Here is a 22390-nt window from a genome sequence, read left to right as displayed (position 1 = left end):
ATAAAATAGTATATAGTATAGTGGTACTCATGTAATAAAAGAAACTCATATGAGTTCATGAGTTCATAAAATATTCAACACATTTTCGTCAGGAGACAAATTCGAAATAACTCCTTCGAGAGAAGCTTGACCGGCCATATCTTTTTTATATACAGTAAATACGCGAGATTTGGTTTTACATTTTTTTATTTCTATGGATAATTTGGTTATTGGCAAAAACAGTTCTACACTTCGTGCTCTATTTCGACATCAACAATGAATGATCGCGTTATATAGATTATTTGCGAATAGCGATCGAAAATGTTGGTATCGCAGCAGAGCGCGAAGCATTCAAGGTGACATATATGTACTATATACATTCAAAAACACATTCATGATTACTAATATTTCTTATTTCGATTTACATATGTGTTTTCAAACGATCAGCAGATGACCTCGAATTTTACAGCCGTGTATTTGTTGATCCTTCTCAATTCACCGAAAACCGTACCGATAATTTTTGCACCAAATTGCGGAGAACTTCTCAAAATAACTTTGAGTTGATCCAATTTGTTGATCTCTCCCTCAAGTCGACCTTTGATACATCCATCTTCGACCTCTTGAGCCCAACCTCGGATACCGAGCTGATTGATTTCCTTTTCCAGATATTGGTTGAAGAGCTCGCGTGGCACTCTGGCGCTAATTTCGAATTCGCATGCGTAGAGCTCGGTTTTCCTAACACGTAGTTTGGGTAATTCGATGGACATGACGATAAATTTCGAATATCAATGCCAACCGAATTGAGACTGTTACATTTAATTTGAATATTCATATACATTTTTTATGATTTTTGTTTTCCAAGTTTTTGACAAATTTACAAAATTCAAAGTTGTCAGTTTTCAGGTGTTGTAAAGTTTACCAAATTTTTGCTAACTTTACCTTTTGTTTCTGAATTTGTTTTTTTGTTGTAATTTTTAAGTAATTGTATAGAAATTTGTTTAGTTATTCTAATTTTGAGAAATGATTTTCAAATGACAAAGAAAACTTTTTTTAGTATAATTGGTTTTATAAATTAGTTGCAAGTCAAAAATCTGTTCTTTGTGTAGTAGAAGAGGATAATGTTAGACTTTTGGTGAACCGACTCTGTCCTAATGTCATCATGAGTTTCTATAGAGTTTCCCCGATATTTTTTGTAATCAACTTACTAGATTGTGTAAATTTTTGGGATTTATAAATCCAATAACGGACTCTGAGATTTGGTCTTAAGAAATTCGGACCATCATATTTTATATTTTTACATCGGAAAGTGGACCTACCATAGCAGTTATAAAATATATATATTTCTCTATAGTTTCTACTAAGGACCCTACTGCTTTCAAGAAGATGTTAAACCCGGTAAAACGAATCTATTGCTCTTTTCAAAAATCCATAAGAACGACTGGGTTCATACGGATTGATGTCACAACCAAAAAATTGTTCTGCAAAGACAAATTGTTTCTCCAGAATGAAACTAGCTTAGCTAAAAATATTCGAAAGAAAAATTTCGCTTTACCTATCCAAAAGATTAAATCTTTAGTTCCACATAGGTTCCAACAACCGTTCTGTCATGAATACACAAACTTCTCTTAAACGGTCTCTATATATTTTACTAATAATTTATTTTTCGGCTCTTCTTTTCCACGAATCAGTGAGCAAATTGATTGGTGGCGGCGGCATGACTTTTTGGTAATATTTTTTATTTATATTCCTCTTTCGATGACTTATCAGCGTTTCTAATGCCCAAAAGCAATATTTTGATTATAATTACCATGAGAGCATTTTAAGGCGACAATTACAAGTCCTCTATGGGGTGCTTAGAAGCGTTTTTAGATAAATATGCGAGTGCTTACCCAGAAATGGGCAACACAAATTACACACAAGTACGGGAACATCTGAAAGCGATTAATATGAGTAGTTTTCGGTTTCAAAGCGCACGCATTTATATTCATATTTATGTATGTAATACATGCGTATCACTCACATAAATACATATCTATTTGTATGTACTCTCAAGTATGCCTCATATACATATGTACATACACTTATTGGTTATCGTTAATGGTTGTTTTGGATTTTTTTTTGTTCTTGCTTCAATTTTGGTTGCATCCATAAAGATGTTGTTGTGTCGCTTTGAATTATCGTCATGTCGGTGATGCTTTAGAAGTGACTTCAATAAATATTCACAGTCGCAGCTTTGGTAACTTAGACATACATAAATTCGATATTTTTGGGAAATCTTATGGGCGCTACACGTGTGTGTCTCCAGCTTTTACACGCATAATTGGATTATGTGGCCCAGCAACATGTGACGTCGCATCATTACGGCTGCCAAAGTGTGCTCGTAAATTTGAAGTCTTCACAAACAAAAACAACAAAAATAGTAAGGCGCAGCAAGCAAGATTGGCGCTTGTTGGCGTGAAAGGGGTCTTCGAAACGCTTGGCAGCTTCGTGTCGTTGCTGTGTCCATGCTTGTCAAGCGCCCGTCCGTTGTGATTGCTTGGCATCTCGTGACTTCTTTTTTGGACTTTTTTTACTGTTTCTTCTCTATCGTTGTCATCTCGGCGCGCTGACTGACATTGTGCAGCGTGTTGATAATGAACTTGAAAATAAGCGCACTTCAAACGAGTCTTTAATTCAATTTAATTGTGGTTCGTGTGTAATCTCTTTCGAGTGATCGTTAATTTGATTTCATGTAATTTCGATATTTGCAGCGTCCAGCAGCTGCGCTTCAAATAGTTGTTTACTTTAAAATATTTGTTTTCGCTTTCTTTCGTTTTAAATTTCGCCTGATCAACTGCAGCGCCACAGGGTGTCCGTCAAGGTGCGATTTTCTGTGAAGTGGCAAAAAAGTGATTCATTCGTTTACTTTCTATTTTGGCATGCCATAGCAAATATTTGGATAAAATATGTGGCGTGTGGCGTCAAACCCGCTTGGTGCTTATTTTTTATGGCTTCCAAGTTTTCGTTTGTGTCAATGCCAATTCCATGGGCGTCTGCTATTTTATAGCGGCGCATTTTAATAACTGACGTAAAAAATTGCTATTAAAAGTATACTTTCACCGGAGTTGAAATTTTAAGTGCGGTGGCTTTAAAGTTTGATTTATATACATACTTGTGCTCTTAGTATTCGACTAATCGACTAAGCGAATTAACCGAATAGGGCATTATTCGAATAATAATATTCGGTTTGCAGTGTCCGGATAATCGTAAGTTGTCGACTATCCAGTTAACCGTTCGTTGTCGACTATTCGAATAGTGCGAGTTCATTAAGTGATTAGTAAAGAACGAAAAAGGTTCATTTCTTCAGTATATCTTAAGCTTTAGTTCAAGATGAGTTCAAAAAAGAGATGAAAACGTAATGTAGTTTTGGTGCAATTGATTCGATCATCCAAATCGATCGAAAAATATGTATATTTCGAGGAAACTTTGGGGTTATAAAAATGTTGGTCCTTTGAGAAAGGTAAATCGATCTCAAATAAGTTGTCTTTGACAATTATTTTACTCGAATCCATCGGTGATTTATGACTAGAGTAATAATTTGTGTAGTTTAATCTTGGACTAGAGTGATCTATGTTGCGTAATGAAATAATATCTCAAGTTTTATACTACATGTTTTTTTTTAATTTTAATAAAGGCAAAATGGATATGAACACTCAGATTGATGAAAAATTATAGAATACAAATAACTATGGTTAAAAAGTCAAGCTTAACTAAGATCACTCTGACCCAAAGTAGATCGCGAAAGGTCAAGGGAACTCGCTCTCAGCAAGGTCAATCGTTCCCTAGTCATAGGAGTTTTAACTGGCCGTTGTCCCGTCTGGATTCACTCGATAAAACTAAATTTATTACCGGATGGTTGGGGCAGAGGATGTGGTCGAATCTTCCCAACATTTCCTTTTGGAATGACCCACCTTTGCGAGATCTAGGCAAAAGTTTCTCGGATCTCACTTTTTTGGGCATCCTCGCGATATACATATATATATATATAAAGATATAAAAAACCTCTGCAGATTTGTGATAGGTTCTAGGCGCTTTGTCGATTCGTAAATTTAAGTGGGAGGGTTTAATTTTGTGGCATCACAAAGGACTGTACTTAATAGTCTAAGTATGTTTCCTTTCTAAAGGAACAGCCTTCGTACCTAAGCTAACGTAAGCTAAGTTATATCATATAATTAATTTGTGTAAGTATTGTTTCGACAGATCGCAATATGACATATAAAGGGTTTAAGGCAATGCATATAATATAAAGATTTGTTTCAATGTTAAAAAATGAGGTTAGATTTTATTGCTCATTGAGCAAAGAACTGGAACATGAAATAGGTTATAAAGCAGTCATCGAGATTGTTATTTTGAGTTTCTTAATCTCGTTTCCCGTATTTTGAAGTTGAACACTTTTGCACTTTTGCACTTTTGATGAACAAAATATATTTTTTTTAAATAAATAATTAATCTTTATTATAACCTTGGCTCAATTATTATATTATTATTCTGCAGCACATTTTGATGTCCTTATTGTCGCATTAATTAATTGGCATAACCACGGCATTGTTGACATTTCCAATTAAATAAATTTTAAATAAAATACATTTAAATGCATGGTAAATTTTTTTTTTACAATTGCCTTTCAGTACCGCTTGCAGCACAATGAAGGCGACAAAGCATAAGTTATTTATAAGCAAAACTACATTATTGGAAGAGATAATTCAAAGCGCTTTCTTTTTTATTGATTGAATATAAAAAAAAATATTCACACAATTAAACATGAAAATAATTATGTCGAGCATTTCAACCATGCCGTGGGTTAAACCTGTAAAAAGTGCGCGCCTAGAAACCTAACATATCCACAAAAATAATATTTAATTTAATCAAATAAGGATGAATACTAATGTCACCGGTAATAAGTAGCAGGAAGTAGTTGATTATACGTAAATATTATGCAAATGCTGTGATTTTTATTTTATTTTTTTTCGGTTGGTTTTTTTTTTTTTAATGTGAGAGTGATGGACAATTGCACATTCATGGATGTTACTGAAAATGGCAGCGCAAAAAATTTTAATTCAATGTGGTAATGTCAAATGAGGCGGAATAATTTGCTTTTATATTAAAATTAAGAATATGATTTATGAAAATCACTAACGCATGTTTTTTTTATGTCAACTCGTTCAACCATAAAATTTGTGGAATTTATAAATATTTCAATTTATATATATATGCAAATCTCTATTTGTTTTTTCAATTTTTTCGCATATTTTTTCCAAATTATATGCGCTCTTTCATTACACAGCGTTAAATTGATATATTATATATTGATATATATAGGTAAATTAAATAAAAATGTAAATATTGTTTGTCAACTTATGCATAATTTAATACGTTGAATTAGTGGCAAACCTTTGACAGCAGCATGTCAATATTAAATATGAAACAAGTAAAGAGGGGCTAAATTCGGCATTCAAATATTATAGACAGTTGAAACTTTAAAAATATTTTAATATATCTAAAGTTATAATTGGCCTCAAGTGACTTTTTAATGTATGAACCAATCTGCCCTCGCCTGAACCCTAACTATGTGAAAAAGCCGTATACCACATGACCCCTCATGATGTAAAATAACTTAACTTCCGTGACCTCAAAATATATAAACCAACTTAAACGAGGACACGGGTCATAAAACATATTATGACCCTTAAAAATGTAGAAAATTTTATCTTACGTGATCTTTCAATACATTAAATACCACACTTGTCCCTACAAAAGGTATATAAATCCCACAAGACCCCTCAATAAGTAAACAAACCCCGAATAAAGGTCATTGACCTCTTCCAAAATATAAACAAGCCTCGGTTCAAGGCTAATGACCTTCGGCTAGGGTCTTTTCAAATTTTGACAGGTCACCTGAGGTCCGGTTAGTTTACATTTTAAGATCAAGTCACATTTTGAGTGGTACGTTAGTAAGTTAGCGGTCCCATTAAGACAATTTGGGCTTAAGGGCACACCCCCCCCCCCCCCCCCTATTTCTCGATTTCAAATTTTGTCGATTTTCAATGGGCTGGTAAATGAACATAAATTATTTTTTATGGTTGTAACTTTGCATACATTTATGCATGTTTGGCTCTGGTATGAACTAGAATTATTTATTTCGCACAAAAATTAACAAAATGGCGGACCTTTAATTTTTTTTTTTTGAAAATCGACTTTTTTCAAACACAAATCAAGTTGAAAAGTAAAGAAGATTTTCACCGATTTGATTTATCCTAGTTCATATCATAGCTATATATGTATAGAATAACGTATTCAAATTTGGAACCGATTGGATTAATAGGTTTTGAGTAACCTCATGCGCCAGTCGTGAAACATTGTTTCCAGAAAAACGCGTTTAAAGTTTTGAGAAGCAAATTCTTGGGTATAAAACCTATCTACGTTCAATCTTCAATCGGCTATATCTTCAAGAGTTTTTGAAATTTGACAATCTTGAATAGTTATAGGTTCGAATTAAATTTACAAAAAATTGATTTTTTGAAACGGAGAATGGAGGTCCCCTTAAGGGAGACGGTATCATATTTACTTGTACTATTAGCCATAGGCTGATTTGGTTTTGATATCAAAATATATCTAACTAACACAAATTACTAAATAATGAATGTTAAAATAACATACCAATAGGCATAGTTTTTGTTCCCAGATGGCATAATGCGAAATATTCTCATTTAATTATACCGTGGATCTTCTCTAACTCGAATCACCATAATCCACAAAAAACCTTCGAGTTAGAGAGACTTCGAGTTATAGAATTTTCATTAAAACTTACAATTTTTCAAAAAACTGTAAAATATAAATTTTTACACAGTTTTATTTATTTATTGTACTTCGCATAAAGTTTTATGTACATAATCTTAAAACATAAAATATGTAATTTTGATTGTTGCAGTTTACTATTGTTTGTTTCTTGACATCTGTACACCATGCCTTTGTTATATGAATTAGAGTAATATCATGTTTTTTTTATTCGCATCCATACGATATTGAGAGACTATTTTAAGATTCTGTCTCTATAGTACAATTTTAAATTTTATGTCCTGGTCGAAAAGTTCGATTTATAGAAGGAAATTTCCCATTCAAAAGTTCGAGTTATGGAGAACTTCGAGTTAAAGAAGTTCGAGTTATGGAAGTTCCACTGTATCACGGAATTTTGGGAGCTATAATGTATTTACTTTCCATGTCGAATTTAAAAAAAAAAAAAAACTTATTTTGTAATAAACTCAACAGTGAACCATCTTGTAATATAAGACTTACAATCCAACATATGTTCTTAACAGGATAACATACCTAAATACACCCACGACACAAGAGATAATACTTGCTCGTGTATGTGTACCCACTATATAAGAAATGCTTAATACAACCAAATTGCAATTGATCCACTTGCCGATGTATTCGATTTCTGGAGCTTAACGTTAAAGCAGGAATTTGTAATTAAGCTCACAAACTAAATGGCAGCTGAACGCCTAAGCCAGTCAACCCCCAAATTACGCTGTTATACTCGTAACTATAACCTTGAAATCCCAATATAGAATATCCTGCAGTTGACTTCCTTATTGCCTTGTCGCCATGGCTTACAACCCGCTAGTATTGGCATTACATAAATGTCAATATTAAGTTCACAACCCCACCTAACGCATACTTCCTTTAGCAACTCACAGCTGATTAACCTTTTCATTGCCATTTGAATGCTCAACAAAAGCCTCTGGGGGGAGGTGGACAAGTGAGACCGAACTTAAGCGAATATTATTAGCCCGTTAATGTAGGAAATGTCTGCGCTAGTCAATGGCAAAAATGTTGAACTCAAGGAAGAAATTTCCTGGTTTGGCGCATGCACACTCGTTTGCCGGCGATAATTAGGTGTCTTGTAGTCTTATTAGGCTGACAAGCAGACAAAAAGGAGCAAACACATACATTTATGCCCAGACAGTTAAGCAGGCGAGAGGAAGCAGCGTGCTACCAACTACTTATTAAGTAAGTTGTCTCGAAGCGTCCGCACGCGTCCTCTCTTCCTCTCTTTCTCTCTCCCCAAATCAATTGGGGATTAAGAAGTGAAGTACAAAGTCCGAAAAAGTCGGCGCCCAGCATGCTTCACTGCACACAACTGCTGTGAGCGAAAAATAAAAAGTCCCTCTTGCTGCTGGAGGTGCCGGCAAACGCAGACACGTAGACACAGCTAGTAGTGTCTAATGTATAACGAAGTGCAGCACAGCATGAAAAGCGTAAAGATGTCTCCTTGATTTTTGTGTGGAAAGTAGTGGAAAACTCTTATCCCGTTGTAGCAACCGAGCAAACGTAGCTGATTGTGCAGATTTCCTGAAATTTGCGCTCGACTTGTTGTCATCTTTTTTGCTTCTTTCTACTGCTTGCTGTGAATGCAATTATTTAGCTTTGTTATGTGTGTTTTGTTATGCGCTTAAGAATTGAAAAGAACCTAGTTGGAAAGTGATGTGCTCAATGAAGAGCAAGAGTGCAAGCAGTCAGGGGTGAATACCCGGTTTTTAAAATGTACTATGGTTGTACTTTAATTAGAAACCCCGTTTCATTTTACTTGTTGGATGTAAACGAGTTAGAATTACATTTATAATAGTCCATTTAGTCCAATAGTCCAATTTAGTCCAATAGTACATTTATAATAGTCCATTAAGCATCTGAAAGATCGAGTCGAGATTGAGTAGCATAACCGTAGTCGAAAAACTAAAAATTTTTTTTGACTCTCCATCAGCTAGCTTTCGAAGATTCTAAACCCTATGCTTCGATTTCTTATCACTTCCATCTCAAATTCCACTTGATATTTATTTTGGAATACAGTAAGATCTTTTGGAACTGGTCTGCCGAAGACGGAGTTCGGTTGACCGACCCGAGAGGCCTCTAATTCCACCATGAGTCCCAACATACTTATCTAAATTTCCTCGATTTTAGATACTTAACACTGGTGGATCGTCCTTTCGATAGAATATTATTTTCTCCAATATCTCCACTCTCACTGAATAATTTGTGCAATTCAAGGACTTAAGTTCTCAATAGATTAGTTCTTGGAAGTTAACATTCGACATATGTAGGTTTCTTACTTTTGTATCGGCATAATAAGAATTTCTTCTGTAACGCGAGATCATTTTAAATCTCTTGTCACATTCATTCCCTTAAGGGAACTCGTTACATACGGTTTGGAAATTATTCTTGACTTTTTGGAACCTACTTGGTCGCCTATCTTGAGCACCTCGAACATATATTTAATTTTAAATATTTATTCGAAATCCCGTTACTAATACACTTTCCGAACCACTTTCCGCCAAGGCGATTTAAAAGTTACGATGTCAGCGCGCGCGTGTCAGCCAACAGCGTCGGGATCGCGTTAATTTAGTGAGTAAAGCGCGTCTAAAATTTGTACTTTTTTATAATTTCTTTTCCAATATAAATTTCGCTGAAATGCAGTGAACAGGCGTGCACAACGATTGCGGCGCATGAAAAAAGGCCAGCGCGGAGAAGCGAGTGAGAGACAGATTGCAACAACGAAAGTAGCACGCAATGTCGCGGCTAGAAATAAACGGTACTCTGCGAAGGGGACTGTGCCGCAGATAAAGGCGAAAGTCAGCTCAAATGCGACGTCGGCCCACCGGTCCGACACAGCGCCGCCTGCTGGATGCCTGGAAAATGCACTGAGCCGCAGCAAATTATTTGTTTTGGTTGTTTGTACTCTTTTCGCTCATTAAATCTTGTTGTTGTTGCTTTTTTGTTGTTGTTGCGGTGCCAGTTTTAAGTATTTCTTTCTTCTTTTTTTCGGGTGACTTTGAGCTGCGTATGCAAAAATGCAACATGCCACAGTACGTAGACGGCGACGGTGACTCCAAAGTGCAGCATCAGCCGCTGACAGTAGCACTTGGGAGAGTGTGTGCGTGTGTGTGGAGAGAGATGTGCAACAGCAACTGTGGCATTACAGTTTATTCTTTGCATTTTGCATTTTTTTATTTATTTCACATGTGGCATTTGCATTGCGCCGGCAAATGGTCGTGCAACACTAATGGGCGGAATGTCAGTGGATTACGCCTGTCAAAAGCGTGGCAAGCGGCTGAGCTGAAAGGCTTCGCTGTGCTGCTGTGCGCATTTGTTGCCAGGCCGCCGCGTGCCAAATACTCAGACTGTCGTAGTGGCGTTGCCAAGCTACGGGAATTACGTTTATTTTTGGGTGGCAACTGCAAATTACCACACACTGCCACATCAATGCTCCACTCTCTGCAACCGAAGCACATGCCACATCAGCAATGTGAGGGCTGAGTGATCTGATTACTGTTATTTTTTGACTTTTTTGTTGTGTTCGTTTTTTTATTTTTATACACATTTTCAAATGAGTTTTCGCATGTGTGCTCCCTGAGGATTGCGAAAGGGTTATGTGTGTGTGTGTGTGTGTGCGGTATACTAGAGAGTTGTACGTGGTTTATTAATAGTTTTCTTGACTTTTCACTTTCTTGTCTTGTGTTGCGGCAAAGAAAAAAAAACATACTTTGGCGCTTGTTGCTCATTTTGTCCTTGAAATTCTTCCCTCTTTAACAATTACGGTCTGCCGCTGCCGCATTCGCATTATTTATACTGAATTGTTTTTTGTATATCTCGCAGTTGTTTGTGTGTAATGAAGCTTATTTGCATTAGTTCGTAAGGAATCTTTAAAGTTTTATATGTTGTTGTTGTTGTTGTGGCGGCATATGGTAAATAGTTTTGCGAAATTCTTGTGTGATGGCAGCACTTAGATGAATCTGAAACACAGTTCATTGCGGATATGTTGATCTAACTGGTTTGAGAACACTCGAGACAGCGGTGGCGGACCGATTTAGCGGAATTTATTATGTCATATTATTCTAGAGTTGTGAATGGAGATCTCGGATTTTTTTTTTTAATCGTTGGAACAAATCTCTCCTTATAACGCTCGCGACTCATATAAAGTAAAACATGCGAGTGTAGACTCTTAGACACAGTTTTCATTAAAACTAAAGAACGTACCATTTTTCCAACTTTCAAATGTTGTTCGCGGCTAGGTCTCACATGGTCAATCCGTTCAGTCAACTTTTCGATGATTCATTCGACTGGTAACTGGCGAATGATACGCGGGACTTTTTATATAATATATATGGTATTTATATAAGTAATTGCGGACAAATAGGTGGTTCTTCTGCGATATCTAGCATAATTTAAAATCATATTTTAATTACAAAAATCTGCAAACCTAAATTGAAGGAAAGATCTTTCTACTTCAGACTGTTCGTATAAATGCCCTTATTGAAATGGTAATGCAGTTTTGTTTAAAGTTGTAACTTATTTTTCTAATATTTTGTTCTTCAAGCCGCTGCACACTCTCCATACTCGACTCTCAAACACATACTTGGGAGGTTTTTGTTCAGTAATCAGCGTCTAACTCTCGTTACTTAACTCTGTGGCATGCGATTGCGATGCGAAGAGTCTTTTTAATACCCTCACCTGGGAAATATTTCCAGAAATTTGATATTCTAGCAATAAATATAGCCTATGTTACTCGGGGTGAATGTTGCTTTCCAATGGTGAAAGAGTTCTTGAATTCGGAACAGTAGTTTTTGAGGTTATTCATTACAAATATACATACAAATCTTTCCTCTTTATAATAGTAGTCTTGATAACAAGACATCTAATGAAAAAATAATGGAATCAATTGCTATTCAAATTCAAGTTTTCGAAACTCTATTCAAGTTCAAGTGTTCGAAACTCGGAACATTTTGTAATAAATTTAGAAGCAACCTAATAGATATTAGTCACATGGAGCCAGATGAAGAATGTTCGGGAACATTTTTTAATCTTTCGTATATACGAGATCATACAGGATTTCAACCAAGAGAATTTTGTAAAGAAATGAAGTGATAAACAATTGGAACGACATCTTCGTCTGGACTGGATTAATCCATTTTTCAATTTAGGCAAAGATCATATCACACTGATCATAGCAGACCATGAACTATTCATCAAGCTTTAAACATTTCAAGCATTACATTTTCTAAAGATGAATGATGATCATTATAAGTTCATACCCTACTCGTGACGCTTTGGTTTACAAATTCACTTCTGTACTGGCTCGTCTTATGCGCAAGAAAATAAAAAAAAAAAAAACGAAAATAAGGATTTTTCCACAGCGCTCCATTAAAATCGTAATCCGAATCTCAAACAAAACTACGAAACACCGAAGACTATATGGATTCCAAGACTTGCATTAGGTTGGCATTATAATTAAAAGTCTGAAGTAAAAATAACAGCACACATTAACTTCGCTCTGTTGATGAGGAAAGTACACATAGACACAAATATAAAATCAACAGCCGCAAAGAAATGGAAAATCCAAAGAAAAAGGAGCAGCCAAGCAAGCCTGGTAACGTGAAGAAATGCCAGCAATCAAAGCAGCAGAAGCTGAAGCAACACATCCGGTGGAGCAGAAGCACACCCATACAAATAAATATTTATACCTTGTATAAGCGTATAGAGATTGTCTGCTATAGCAGGAGGGTGTGAGGCTAGCTGTGCAGTTGGGGTTAGCAGTCGACTGTCGTCTGAATGGAAAATTGATGCAGACAGTTGCTGAAAATCTGAGATATACCGAAGAAGGAAAAAGAAATTGAATTTTCTGTAAAGGTATTTGTAGATGCACACACACATATATATACTAAGGAAGGATGTTTGTATGTGTGTATGTGCTCATATACATGCCGACGGCCGCATGCAACGTGCAACGTGAGTGAAGTCAAGCCTGCAATAATGCAGACAATCGAGGCAATGTACTCGAGTGTGGCTGTGAAGTTCAAGGCTCAATGGGAGCAATGTCTCAGGGAAAATTGATTTTTATTTATTTTTGACTTTTTAATTTTTCACACACACACACACACATATTTTCTCATATTTGTGAGTGTGAGTGTATTCCTCCCTTGCTGCGAATAATTTATGAATTTGTTTTGACGTGGCTGCTAGATAAGCAATTGTGCGCCTGTATGTATGCATCTCTGCAGTATGTGTGTGCGCATTATTGGTGTTAGAACCGTACTCTCCCCAACTTGCAATGCAGCTCAGTGTCTTATTTATAGTTTTGAGTTTCGTCGGTGTTTATGCTACGGTGTCAATGCTTGTTTTTACGCCTCACTTACATTTACAATTTTTTTTGTTATTATTTTTGTAACACCAATAATTAGAATTCATGCTTGTACTTGAACCCAAAGCTATATGTATGTGTGTAAAGGTATTTTTGGTCACCCCATTTCGAAAGTGCACTTTTAGCAATTGGGTGGAATTGTATATAATTTGTTGCTACTTGAGTTGCACGCATACACCCACACACTCACACCTATATACTCTAATAGCACGTCACATTTTTCAATTTCTAATCTTGTGCTCGAGTTGCTGAATTTATGTTGAAAACCCGCCATGCGTGTATGCGTCTATGAAATGATCTCAGAATCTCAACCAACATACAACGCCCTCACAGCGCGCCGCAAACTACAGTTAGCTCGCTACTTTCTCGCCTTCTCCTCCTACTCTGCCTATGTATGTATCTCGCCTCGATGACTTTCTTTCTTCTTCCGCCAGCAATTTGTATACCATGCGTGTGCGGTGAGTAATCGCCGGCGTCGGAGATAGTGAAAGTGAAAGTTATTGCGTTAAGGCGTTGACAATTCTGGTTCGTTGTGATTTTAAGTCCCCGCCGCGTGTGTGGAGGCTGGAATCACCACCGAATGTAGCAATATACATATGTATATGAGAAATTTTTAGTTTGTTGCCCTTTTTGTTAGGCAGCGAAATAGCCACATTTGGTGGCAATAAATTACTAAAAAAGTAGCAGCCGCACAGCTTTACATATATCTCTATATATAAGTAAAAGCATCCCCCTTTTTCTGTTAATATAGAACTTTCGTTGAATTTTTCACAACAATTGCTATGGAGTATATGTCAAAGATAATTGAAAAAGTATTACTTTGCCTACTGTGTGGTAAAAAAAAGTTGCGTTGGGTAAAAAAATATTTCAAAGTTTTCCTTCGTTAAAGGCAAATCCGCTTGAGAAACGTTCCGCGAGATTGATGGTGATTTGGGGGATGGTACTCTATTACTTCGAACTGCGAAGGAATTTTTTCGAGGATTTAGAGCGGGTTAAAACGACACCATGGATAAGCCAGCCGGCGGAAGACCTGTGAAGACGAAAACCGATCAAGTCATGGAAAACATCGAGTTAGACAGGCATGGTGCATCTCGTTACATCGCTCAGGAGATGGGGATTAGTCACCAAACTATTTTAAGCCATCTGCAGAAGGCTGGATACACAAAAAAACGAGATATTTGGGTGCCGCATGATTTGACGCAAAAAAAAACCTTCTGGACCGAATCAACGCCTGCGATATGCTGGTGAAACGGATTGATCTCGACCTATTTTTGAAGCGGATGGTGACTGGCGACGAAAAATGGATCACATACGATAATATCAAGCGAAAACGGTCGTGGTCGAAGGCCGGTGAATCGTCCCAAAGAGTGGCCAAACCTGAATTGACCAGGAAGGTTTTGCTGTGTGTTTGGTGGGGATGGAAGGGAATCATCCACTTTGAGCTGCTCTCATATGGCCAGACGCTTAATTCTACCATCTACTGCGAACAACTGGACCGCTTGCCCAACAGGAAGGGTGTAGTGTTCCACCAGGACAACGCCAGACCACACAGTTCGTTGATGACTCGTTAGAAGCTACGAAGACTCGAATGGAAGGTTTTATCGCCCATATAGATCGGACAAGGGTTATCACCCGTTTCTGTTCATAGCGAACGCCCTTGGTGGTGTAAAGTTGAACTCAAAAGAGGCTTGTGAAAAGTGGCTGTCCGAGGTCTTCCCAAAGGAGGGGAGGGTTTTTATGAAGTTGCCGTCTAGATGGAAACATATGATAGATAATATATTATATTTTTGGTAAAATTCGCTAGTACATTCCGAATGATAAAACAACCCATCCATCCATTATTGGAATCTCCCAACTTTTCGATACAACTTTCGTCACAACTATTGGTATTTGAACCTGAAAGTAGACCTCAATCTTAGCGACTTCTTTAATGCGATAATTTTTTTGGTATTCAAGAACAAGTTAATATTACTGAGGGTAGAAGTAGAAGCTGGTTGCTTAAAAAACTCTAAGATCATTTCTTGCAACTTTGAAATCGTTGTCATTGATTTGTGACCCGATGGATCTGTTGATTGTGAGCAAGCGCGTTACGTCCCTCTCGTTATTTGACAACTTTAGCGAGTCTGTTATGTCGATCAATTTCACTTTAGGATCATCCAAAATTAATTTGTTGATTTTTAGATGTTATTGTTTCTTCTGGGCATCCAATGAGTTGAACGTTTTTGAGGTCGTATGGCTTATATGGAGTTTTCAAACTCTTTCATGTTTAGTTCCTTTACCTTTCGTAGATTTTTTCCACCAAAAATAGTGTTTCATTAGTGTTATCTTTCATATTTTGCTTTTAAAACACAAAATTTGTGTTGGTAAAAATCATTACTCAATAACCAATTCTTTGATAGTTGCAATTTTTTTTTACTTGGCTTTTGAAGATTAGATTGATCTATAAATAATATGCAATCAATTCTGGTATATTTTCGGAAGTGAAATTACTTAAATTGTTCTTCAAGAGCGTGCTGTAGAATGTAATGAAGATATTGTTAGCTGATATTAAAAGTAATGAATACAATTTATTATACTTCATACTCATTAAATAATGTAATGTTTAGCATATTATTAATTCGAAGAAAATTTGAGTTTATATTATATAATAGATTCATATTTAGTTACATTTGTATAACATTGTATTTGTATATTATTTTTATCAGCACTTTGTTGCTAACTAATGCCAGAGGAGGGAACTCGGGATTAGTTTTGCTCCTCCAATTCAGCATCTCAGCTTTTTACATTATTTATTGGAGAAAATCCACACGCCTGTCGGTTAAATTGATAAGATTTAAATTATTTATGGCTTTTATAGTCATAGGCCATAGCAATTCCTTTCACTTTTATTTATAGATTTTCGACTTAGTTCAAAAAGTTCAAATCCCAAATTTCTGCCGAATTTTTATTTTTTATATATTATTTTGTTAATATAATATCTTTGTAGGCAATTTTACGCGCATTTTAAATACACTGAGTACCCTATTAGCATTTGTATGCTACAATGTCCTTGAGAACTTAGCAGTAATACAACAACCATTCAAGAGAAATTAGAGGTTTCAGCCACTTCAATATACAAAATGTAAATATTTGCAAGGCAAACAGACTTTATATACTACTTATACTCATCATCTCACATTTATATGTATGAGTATGTATATGTGCATAACTGTGAAATGAGAAAAAATCTATAAAATCCGTTAAGCCGCCACAATTTTGTGCGCCTCTTTACCTCAACACCCCCGTCTTGCATTATGAACAAACGCCTACACAACAACAAGAATTTGCCTAGCGAGCAGCATACACACTTGACGCTCTAACCCCATCTTAAACGCTTACATGTATACTTGTGTTTGCGTGCAGCTATCTCGCTGTGGTATCATTAACGCCAGCGTGTTCATCCTTTCGCCTTGTTTATCCGTGTGGATTTAAATGTTGAAGTGTTGAAGTGCAGGCGCGCAATCGTATTGGAAATTAACATTCACAAACTGTTGCATTAGCACTTTGAGAACAGTTGATTTTACAGTCAACGCACCTTTTAAACACATTCACACACACACACACACACACACACTGATACAATTATGGTTGTGCAGTATATGGAAAGTGTGAATATTATGAAAATGCTTTGTGGTATGGGGAATTTCAATATCTGCTCTGGTGTTTACTGCCATGTTCTATGTTGCTAAATAAATATTTTCAATGAAAATGTGAGTACATGTGGCATGCCCCAATATTTATGGAGCAAATAGCAGCGAAAATGTTCTTCTGAATGCATGTACGCATGTTTAACAATGTATACACATGTGTGTGTGTGTGTGTGTGTTTGCGTATCTATTGAGTTGATTGCTGTGCGTCGAAATGTTGAAATTCCTGATAAACAAATGACACGCTTCGAGTCGTTGGCACTTTAAGTGCACACTCTCCAACTCATTGGGGGCATGAACTATTTATAGTATTTACATATGTATGTACATATACTTATATACATTTAAATATGTGTGCGGTAGATTCAAAAACACGAGTATTCTACAATTCTAATGTAAATATGTATTTCTCTTATATGCATAAACACATTAACGCTTCTTTGCATAGCACCATATACCCAAAATATTTATTTAAGCATTTCTTTGGGGCATTAAAAAATTTTGGATTTATCGGTAGGTTTCTATATTTGCTAGTAATAAATGACCTTGAAGAATTGACAATACAGTAGTACATCCGCCAAATTTAACATTAAACAAGTAAGGAAGGGCTAAGTTCGGGGGTAACCAAAAATATTTACTCTCGCAATTCATTTATTTAATTTTATTAAGAGAACACACAATTTGACCCATACATTCAGCAAAATTACCTGAGAGATTTCCGATATTTTCAATAAAGAATTTCGATATCTGGACCTTGAAAAGTTAGAGTCCGATTTCGGTGATTTTTATACGAGCTATGCCACACTAGAAAAAAAAATATGTGTATCAAATACTTGTGCTAAAGTTATATATTGTAAGGTGAACCAATCAGATGGGCTTCAAAATTGTGGTATATGGGAAGTAGGCGTGGTTGTCAACCGATTTTGCCCATTTTCAAATGATAACATTGGAATGCCCAAAAAATGGTTCGGACCGAATTTCGTTGCAATCGGTCGAGTAGTTTCTGAGATATGTTTTTTGACCATATGTGGGTGGAGCCACGCCCATTTCATTTTTGTATAGAAATTTGAGTACAGCACGTCTTCACCATTTTTAGTAGTTTTCAACATAATCTTTGTATGTGAAGTAGGCGTTGTTATACCAAAAAAACTTGTTAGGGGCGGGCAACGCCCACTATACCAAACAAAAGTTTCCTCCAAATATGTCACTTCCTAGTGTTATAATTTGTACCAAATTTTTCTTTTATAACTTTATTTATAGCTTAGTTATGGCCCTTTATATGCTTTCCGTTTTCACCATTTTATGGGCGTGGCTGGGGTCCAATTTCCCCCATTTACGAAAGCAAGGTTCTTATGGTTCCAAGCTTCATCAAGATATCTCAATTTCTACATATTTATTTAGTAAAAAAATTAGAGCTCCAGCCCAGATATATTCTGGCTATGTATTCGAAAATAGGAATAAGTTTATATACATTTTGTATTTTTAACGTACGATATTTTTAAATCTATCCTCAATAAAACTCATATTTTATAATTCATACTCATATTATCCACATTCCACTTCCGTGTCGTATACTTCTTCTTTCTCCTATCTCTATTTAGTATTGTTAGTATTTTCATTAAAATATGCCACTATGGTCCGTAAATTCAGACAAAAGTTCCAAAGAAGATTTTTTAAGAAATCGTCCATATATAAAAGGTAGGATTGATTGTAATTGAGTATGTTTTCAAATGTTCATAGAGGATATAATATACATATTCCAAGAGCTGGAGTAAATCGTGTTCACTATAAAAATCACCTATTTCATTAAACACCACAAAACAGTCGAACCCGAAGCTATCAAAATATGGTAATATATCTTTAAATTCACCACGCAGTATCAACCGCTACCGAAGTGAGGAACCGCAATTAAGTCACATTATATATAATTTCAATAGCGTAATTACTATTCGGTTGCCGCAATTTAAGCATATACCGTTTCCCGATAGTCTTCACACCAAGTCGCTTTTATGTCGTTCCCATGATAATAAGTATCAGCCACAATCAGCGGTGCGACACAAAGTCTTCAGTGTGCATACTCATTCATTTCTGATTCGTTTCAAGTAGTTGCTACGCCAAAGGCGTGATTTCACCTTAACTGCGCTCACGACAGGCTGTGTGATAAGTAATATTGATAGCTGGCACTGGGATGTAGGAATTCATATTTTATATAGAAATCAGAGTAGAACATGGAATCGTTTTTATTTACAATCGACATAAATGAGGTGATCTCTCTAGAGAACTTTTTTCGTTTTTTGATAAAAAAAAACTGGCATGAAATTAGTTTCCAGTTTTTTCCTTTGGATTAAAAACCCTAAAATTATTTAATATTCAAAAAACGCAGGCAGTTTTATAATTCTTTCGAATATCATGCAAATTATTGTTTTTTTATTATATGCCTCAGATTAATATTTATCATATCGAAAATCGATTCTGTAAACTATTCAAGTAATTTAAGTAATGCACCAGTAACATGCCACATGACGGATGCTTTGACAGCCCGCCGGCTGCGTGCCACTAAAATCTCACAAAAAGAAATAAAATCGCATGCTACAAAAGCTGCAATGGCGAGTGCCAACAAAGAAATCTGGTGAGAGAAGAAATGTGTCTGAAGAAAACTCTAAAAAAATTGCATTACACTCTTTCTACTTGAAAAAAAAAAATCCCTCGAACTTTGATTTCGTACCATTTGGGATGACATTTGGCGCAATGCGCTGGCCAATGCTTGGCTGACTGGGCACAGACCAACAGTGAAATGCAGCAGAAAAAAAACTTACAAGAGACGACAGCTGTTGTTGTTGTGGCACATGCAAATGTATCATGCAGCAAATTGGGTCTGTCAAAGCGACTGCTTACTTGCTGACTTGTAATGTTGCTTCGCCAACTTTGCGGTTGCTCCGGGCGCATGCTTTGTCTGTGTCGAAAATGACCTCAGCTTCAGCCTCAGCTCAATTTCATTGCACGGCATGCTGACAATGTTGTTGTTACCGTTTCGTTTCGTTTTGTTCGTTACTTTGGCTGAAGAAGACACATTTTCTTTGGGATGCTGCAAGCAACTGTTGCTGAAATTATATGCTCACAGCACAGCAGCTGTAGCATGCCAAAAAGCTCGGCTTGATGAGCATAATTACAAGTTGGTAGTAAACTGTGGCAAGACTTGAAAATGTGTTGATACATTACCGGGCAATTGGTGTACATATTAGCAACTTTGCGGCAACTTCAGTTCAAGGAAATTCAAAAAATTTCAAAACTATCGAGAATGAGTGTATGTAACGCATGGTCCTCAACTGTTCGTTGGTGGTCCTCCTCCGATATTAATATTAATCGTTGTAGCTGCTAATATGGCAAGTGTCTCAATCAAATGAAGTGAATGAAGTGTGAAGGCATTGGGGGAAGTTGCGTTAATAATTCGATTTGGAAATATAGAGAAGAGAAAAATTCTAACAAACACTTTTACATAAACAAATAAATACATATTTGTTTCTTGTCTCGCATATAAATTTTTAGACTTCGAACGAATGCATAGACGCCTAACGTCTTCATTTGTGGTGACAGCCGGCTGAACAAGTGCAGAGGCTTGATGCTGCACTGTGGTTCAATTTCAGAAAATATTGCATGAAAAATGGATTTTAGTATTTTAGAAAGAATCTTCCATTCTACTGCGAGATTGATGGAAGAATTAATGATATTCCTATTTGGCGTAGGAACCGCTTTAAGCGATTATAGCCATTATAAGATTAGGCTCTGTTTGGTCTTTCACTGGGAAGGTTTTTTTTTATGTGGTGGGTTTTTTTTACTTTAGCTCGCCTCCAAACGGATGTTTGTTGGCTACCCAGGGGATACTTGTTCTAAAACCGGAAATCGTGAGCTGCTTGAGTCATATGCTAAATAATCGTTTTTGGCCACTCCCAAGTGAATGGCTATCAAAAACATTCCTCACTTGCATGAACTTCTACATATGACCCTGTCACTCCAACCATGAAGAATTAATTATTGGGTTCAATTACTTGGTGTTCTTTCTTGTTAATGGATTTCTGATGATAATATCACCTGATTGGTTTTTGAATCATGGAAATCACTTGAAAAATATAACCGATGTTGTTGTTGTCGTAACGGTAAACGGAGAAAGTACAATTTATTTGTTATCTAGGTCATCTAGGACACGCAGAAATGGAAGGTCCCGGAAAATACCTGTTTCAACGGGGGTCAGACCGAAGGGTGAGGGTTTCAAGATGTATGTGGTTGTTTGAGACTGTAAAGTTGTAGTTAGGATTATCCCGGGACTCATTGCATGTTGATAAGCTTGATCGCTTTCCTCCTCGACATATGAAAAGATATGCATATATCACGTGATAACTCTTGATGTGATATAGGATCATATGATTGATATTTGTGACATTGCATAGTTTAGCAGATGAAGATAGTATTCAATAGAATTTCGGTAGTAGTCGAATAATTGGATGAAGCCATGCCGAACTAACTCTAGAATTTTTTTCTTCTAAGATTCGGCGATTTTTGTAGGTAAAATTTTTTTCCGAAGATCCCTCGGTAATTTAGGGACAGTTAAAAGATATTTGTAAGCTCATCTACTTCATGAAAATCATATAATATTAGTAACTATAATGAAAAGATAACTGATGAAATATTTATAGTAACTAACTTTTTAAGTCAAATCATTATAATTCTTTAGAAACAAATTTTCCTTATTTTGTTCTAAATTCCTTTGCAACTGAAACACTGTTCCTCTACCGCAGTGGTCACCGTGCCAGTTGCGGGAAATCTACCATAAAGTCGCCCAGCGAGTCACATTAATAGAATTCGTCGCGCTCATCAAGAAACCAAGCGCCTAAAAAACAACAACCAACAAAAGTGAAGGATAAAAGAAGTTAAGAATAGAGAAAATGCATAATTTAAGTGGAAGCTTAACTAAAAATTTAAATACACTAGCGTTGAAGCTCAACAAACCCGTAAAAAAAGAGTCGCCAAAAGAACACCAACGCGCAATATGACGCAGTGTTGCATGCCACCACCAACACAGGCGCAGCAAAAACCAACAAGTCCACGTAACGCACTGCAACAAGGCATATGGTGCGGCGTAAAGCAGTTAATTTGTTATTATTGTTGTTGTTCTTTTCTTTGTTTTTGCTTTGTTCCATTATAAACAGAGAATACATGAGAGCCACTGAAATGCATTTGGTGGTGAATAAGCCAGCAAACCAGTTTCATTCAAAGCCAAAAAATTAACAAACAACCGACCGCTGTTTGTGATTGTGACTTGTGGGCGCTTCTCTTTTCATACAATATGCGCGCTCTTAACACTAGCGCTTGGCGCTCTTTAAAAATTGTCTTTGTGCTCTTATGAAAAAATCTTGAAAAATGCATGTTCAAACATTATTAACTGCATGAGCACGAGTTTTTGTTTGTGAGCCTCTTTCAAAGCCGCTCCTAAGTC

General features: G+C 36.2%; 2 protein-coding genes across 5 annotated transcripts in view; one reads left to right on the top strand and one right to left on the bottom strand.

Moving 5' to 3' along the window:
• The window catches only part of LOC105214684 (irregular chiasm C-roughest protein), a 236208-nt gene that overhangs the window by 159726 nt on the left and 54092 nt on the right, over positions 1–22390 (top strand). The gene's annotated exons all lie outside the window — the stretch shown is intronic.
• Positions 169–1073, bottom strand: LOC105214655 (acylphosphatase-2). The gene is made up of 2 exons (XM_054231890.1): positions 919–1073; positions 169–785 (listed from the first exon to the last, which is right to left on the bottom strand). Exon 2 carries the CDS (start codon positions 744–746, stop codon positions 423–425), a length of 324 nt encoding a protein of 107 aa, XP_054087865.1. The 5' UTR covers positions 747–785; positions 919–1073; the 3' UTR covers positions 169–422.

Source organism: Zeugodacus cucurbitae, chromosome 5, assembly GCF_028554725.1.
Source record: "Zeugodacus cucurbitae isolate PBARC_wt_2022May chromosome 5, idZeuCucr1.2, whole genome shotgun sequence".
Lineage (NCBI taxonomy): Eukaryota > Metazoa > Arthropoda > Insecta > Diptera > Tephritidae > Zeugodacus > Zeugodacus cucurbitae.
Note: the sequence above shows the minus strand (reverse complement) of the source record. Positions and strands in the feature narration are given on the sequence as shown.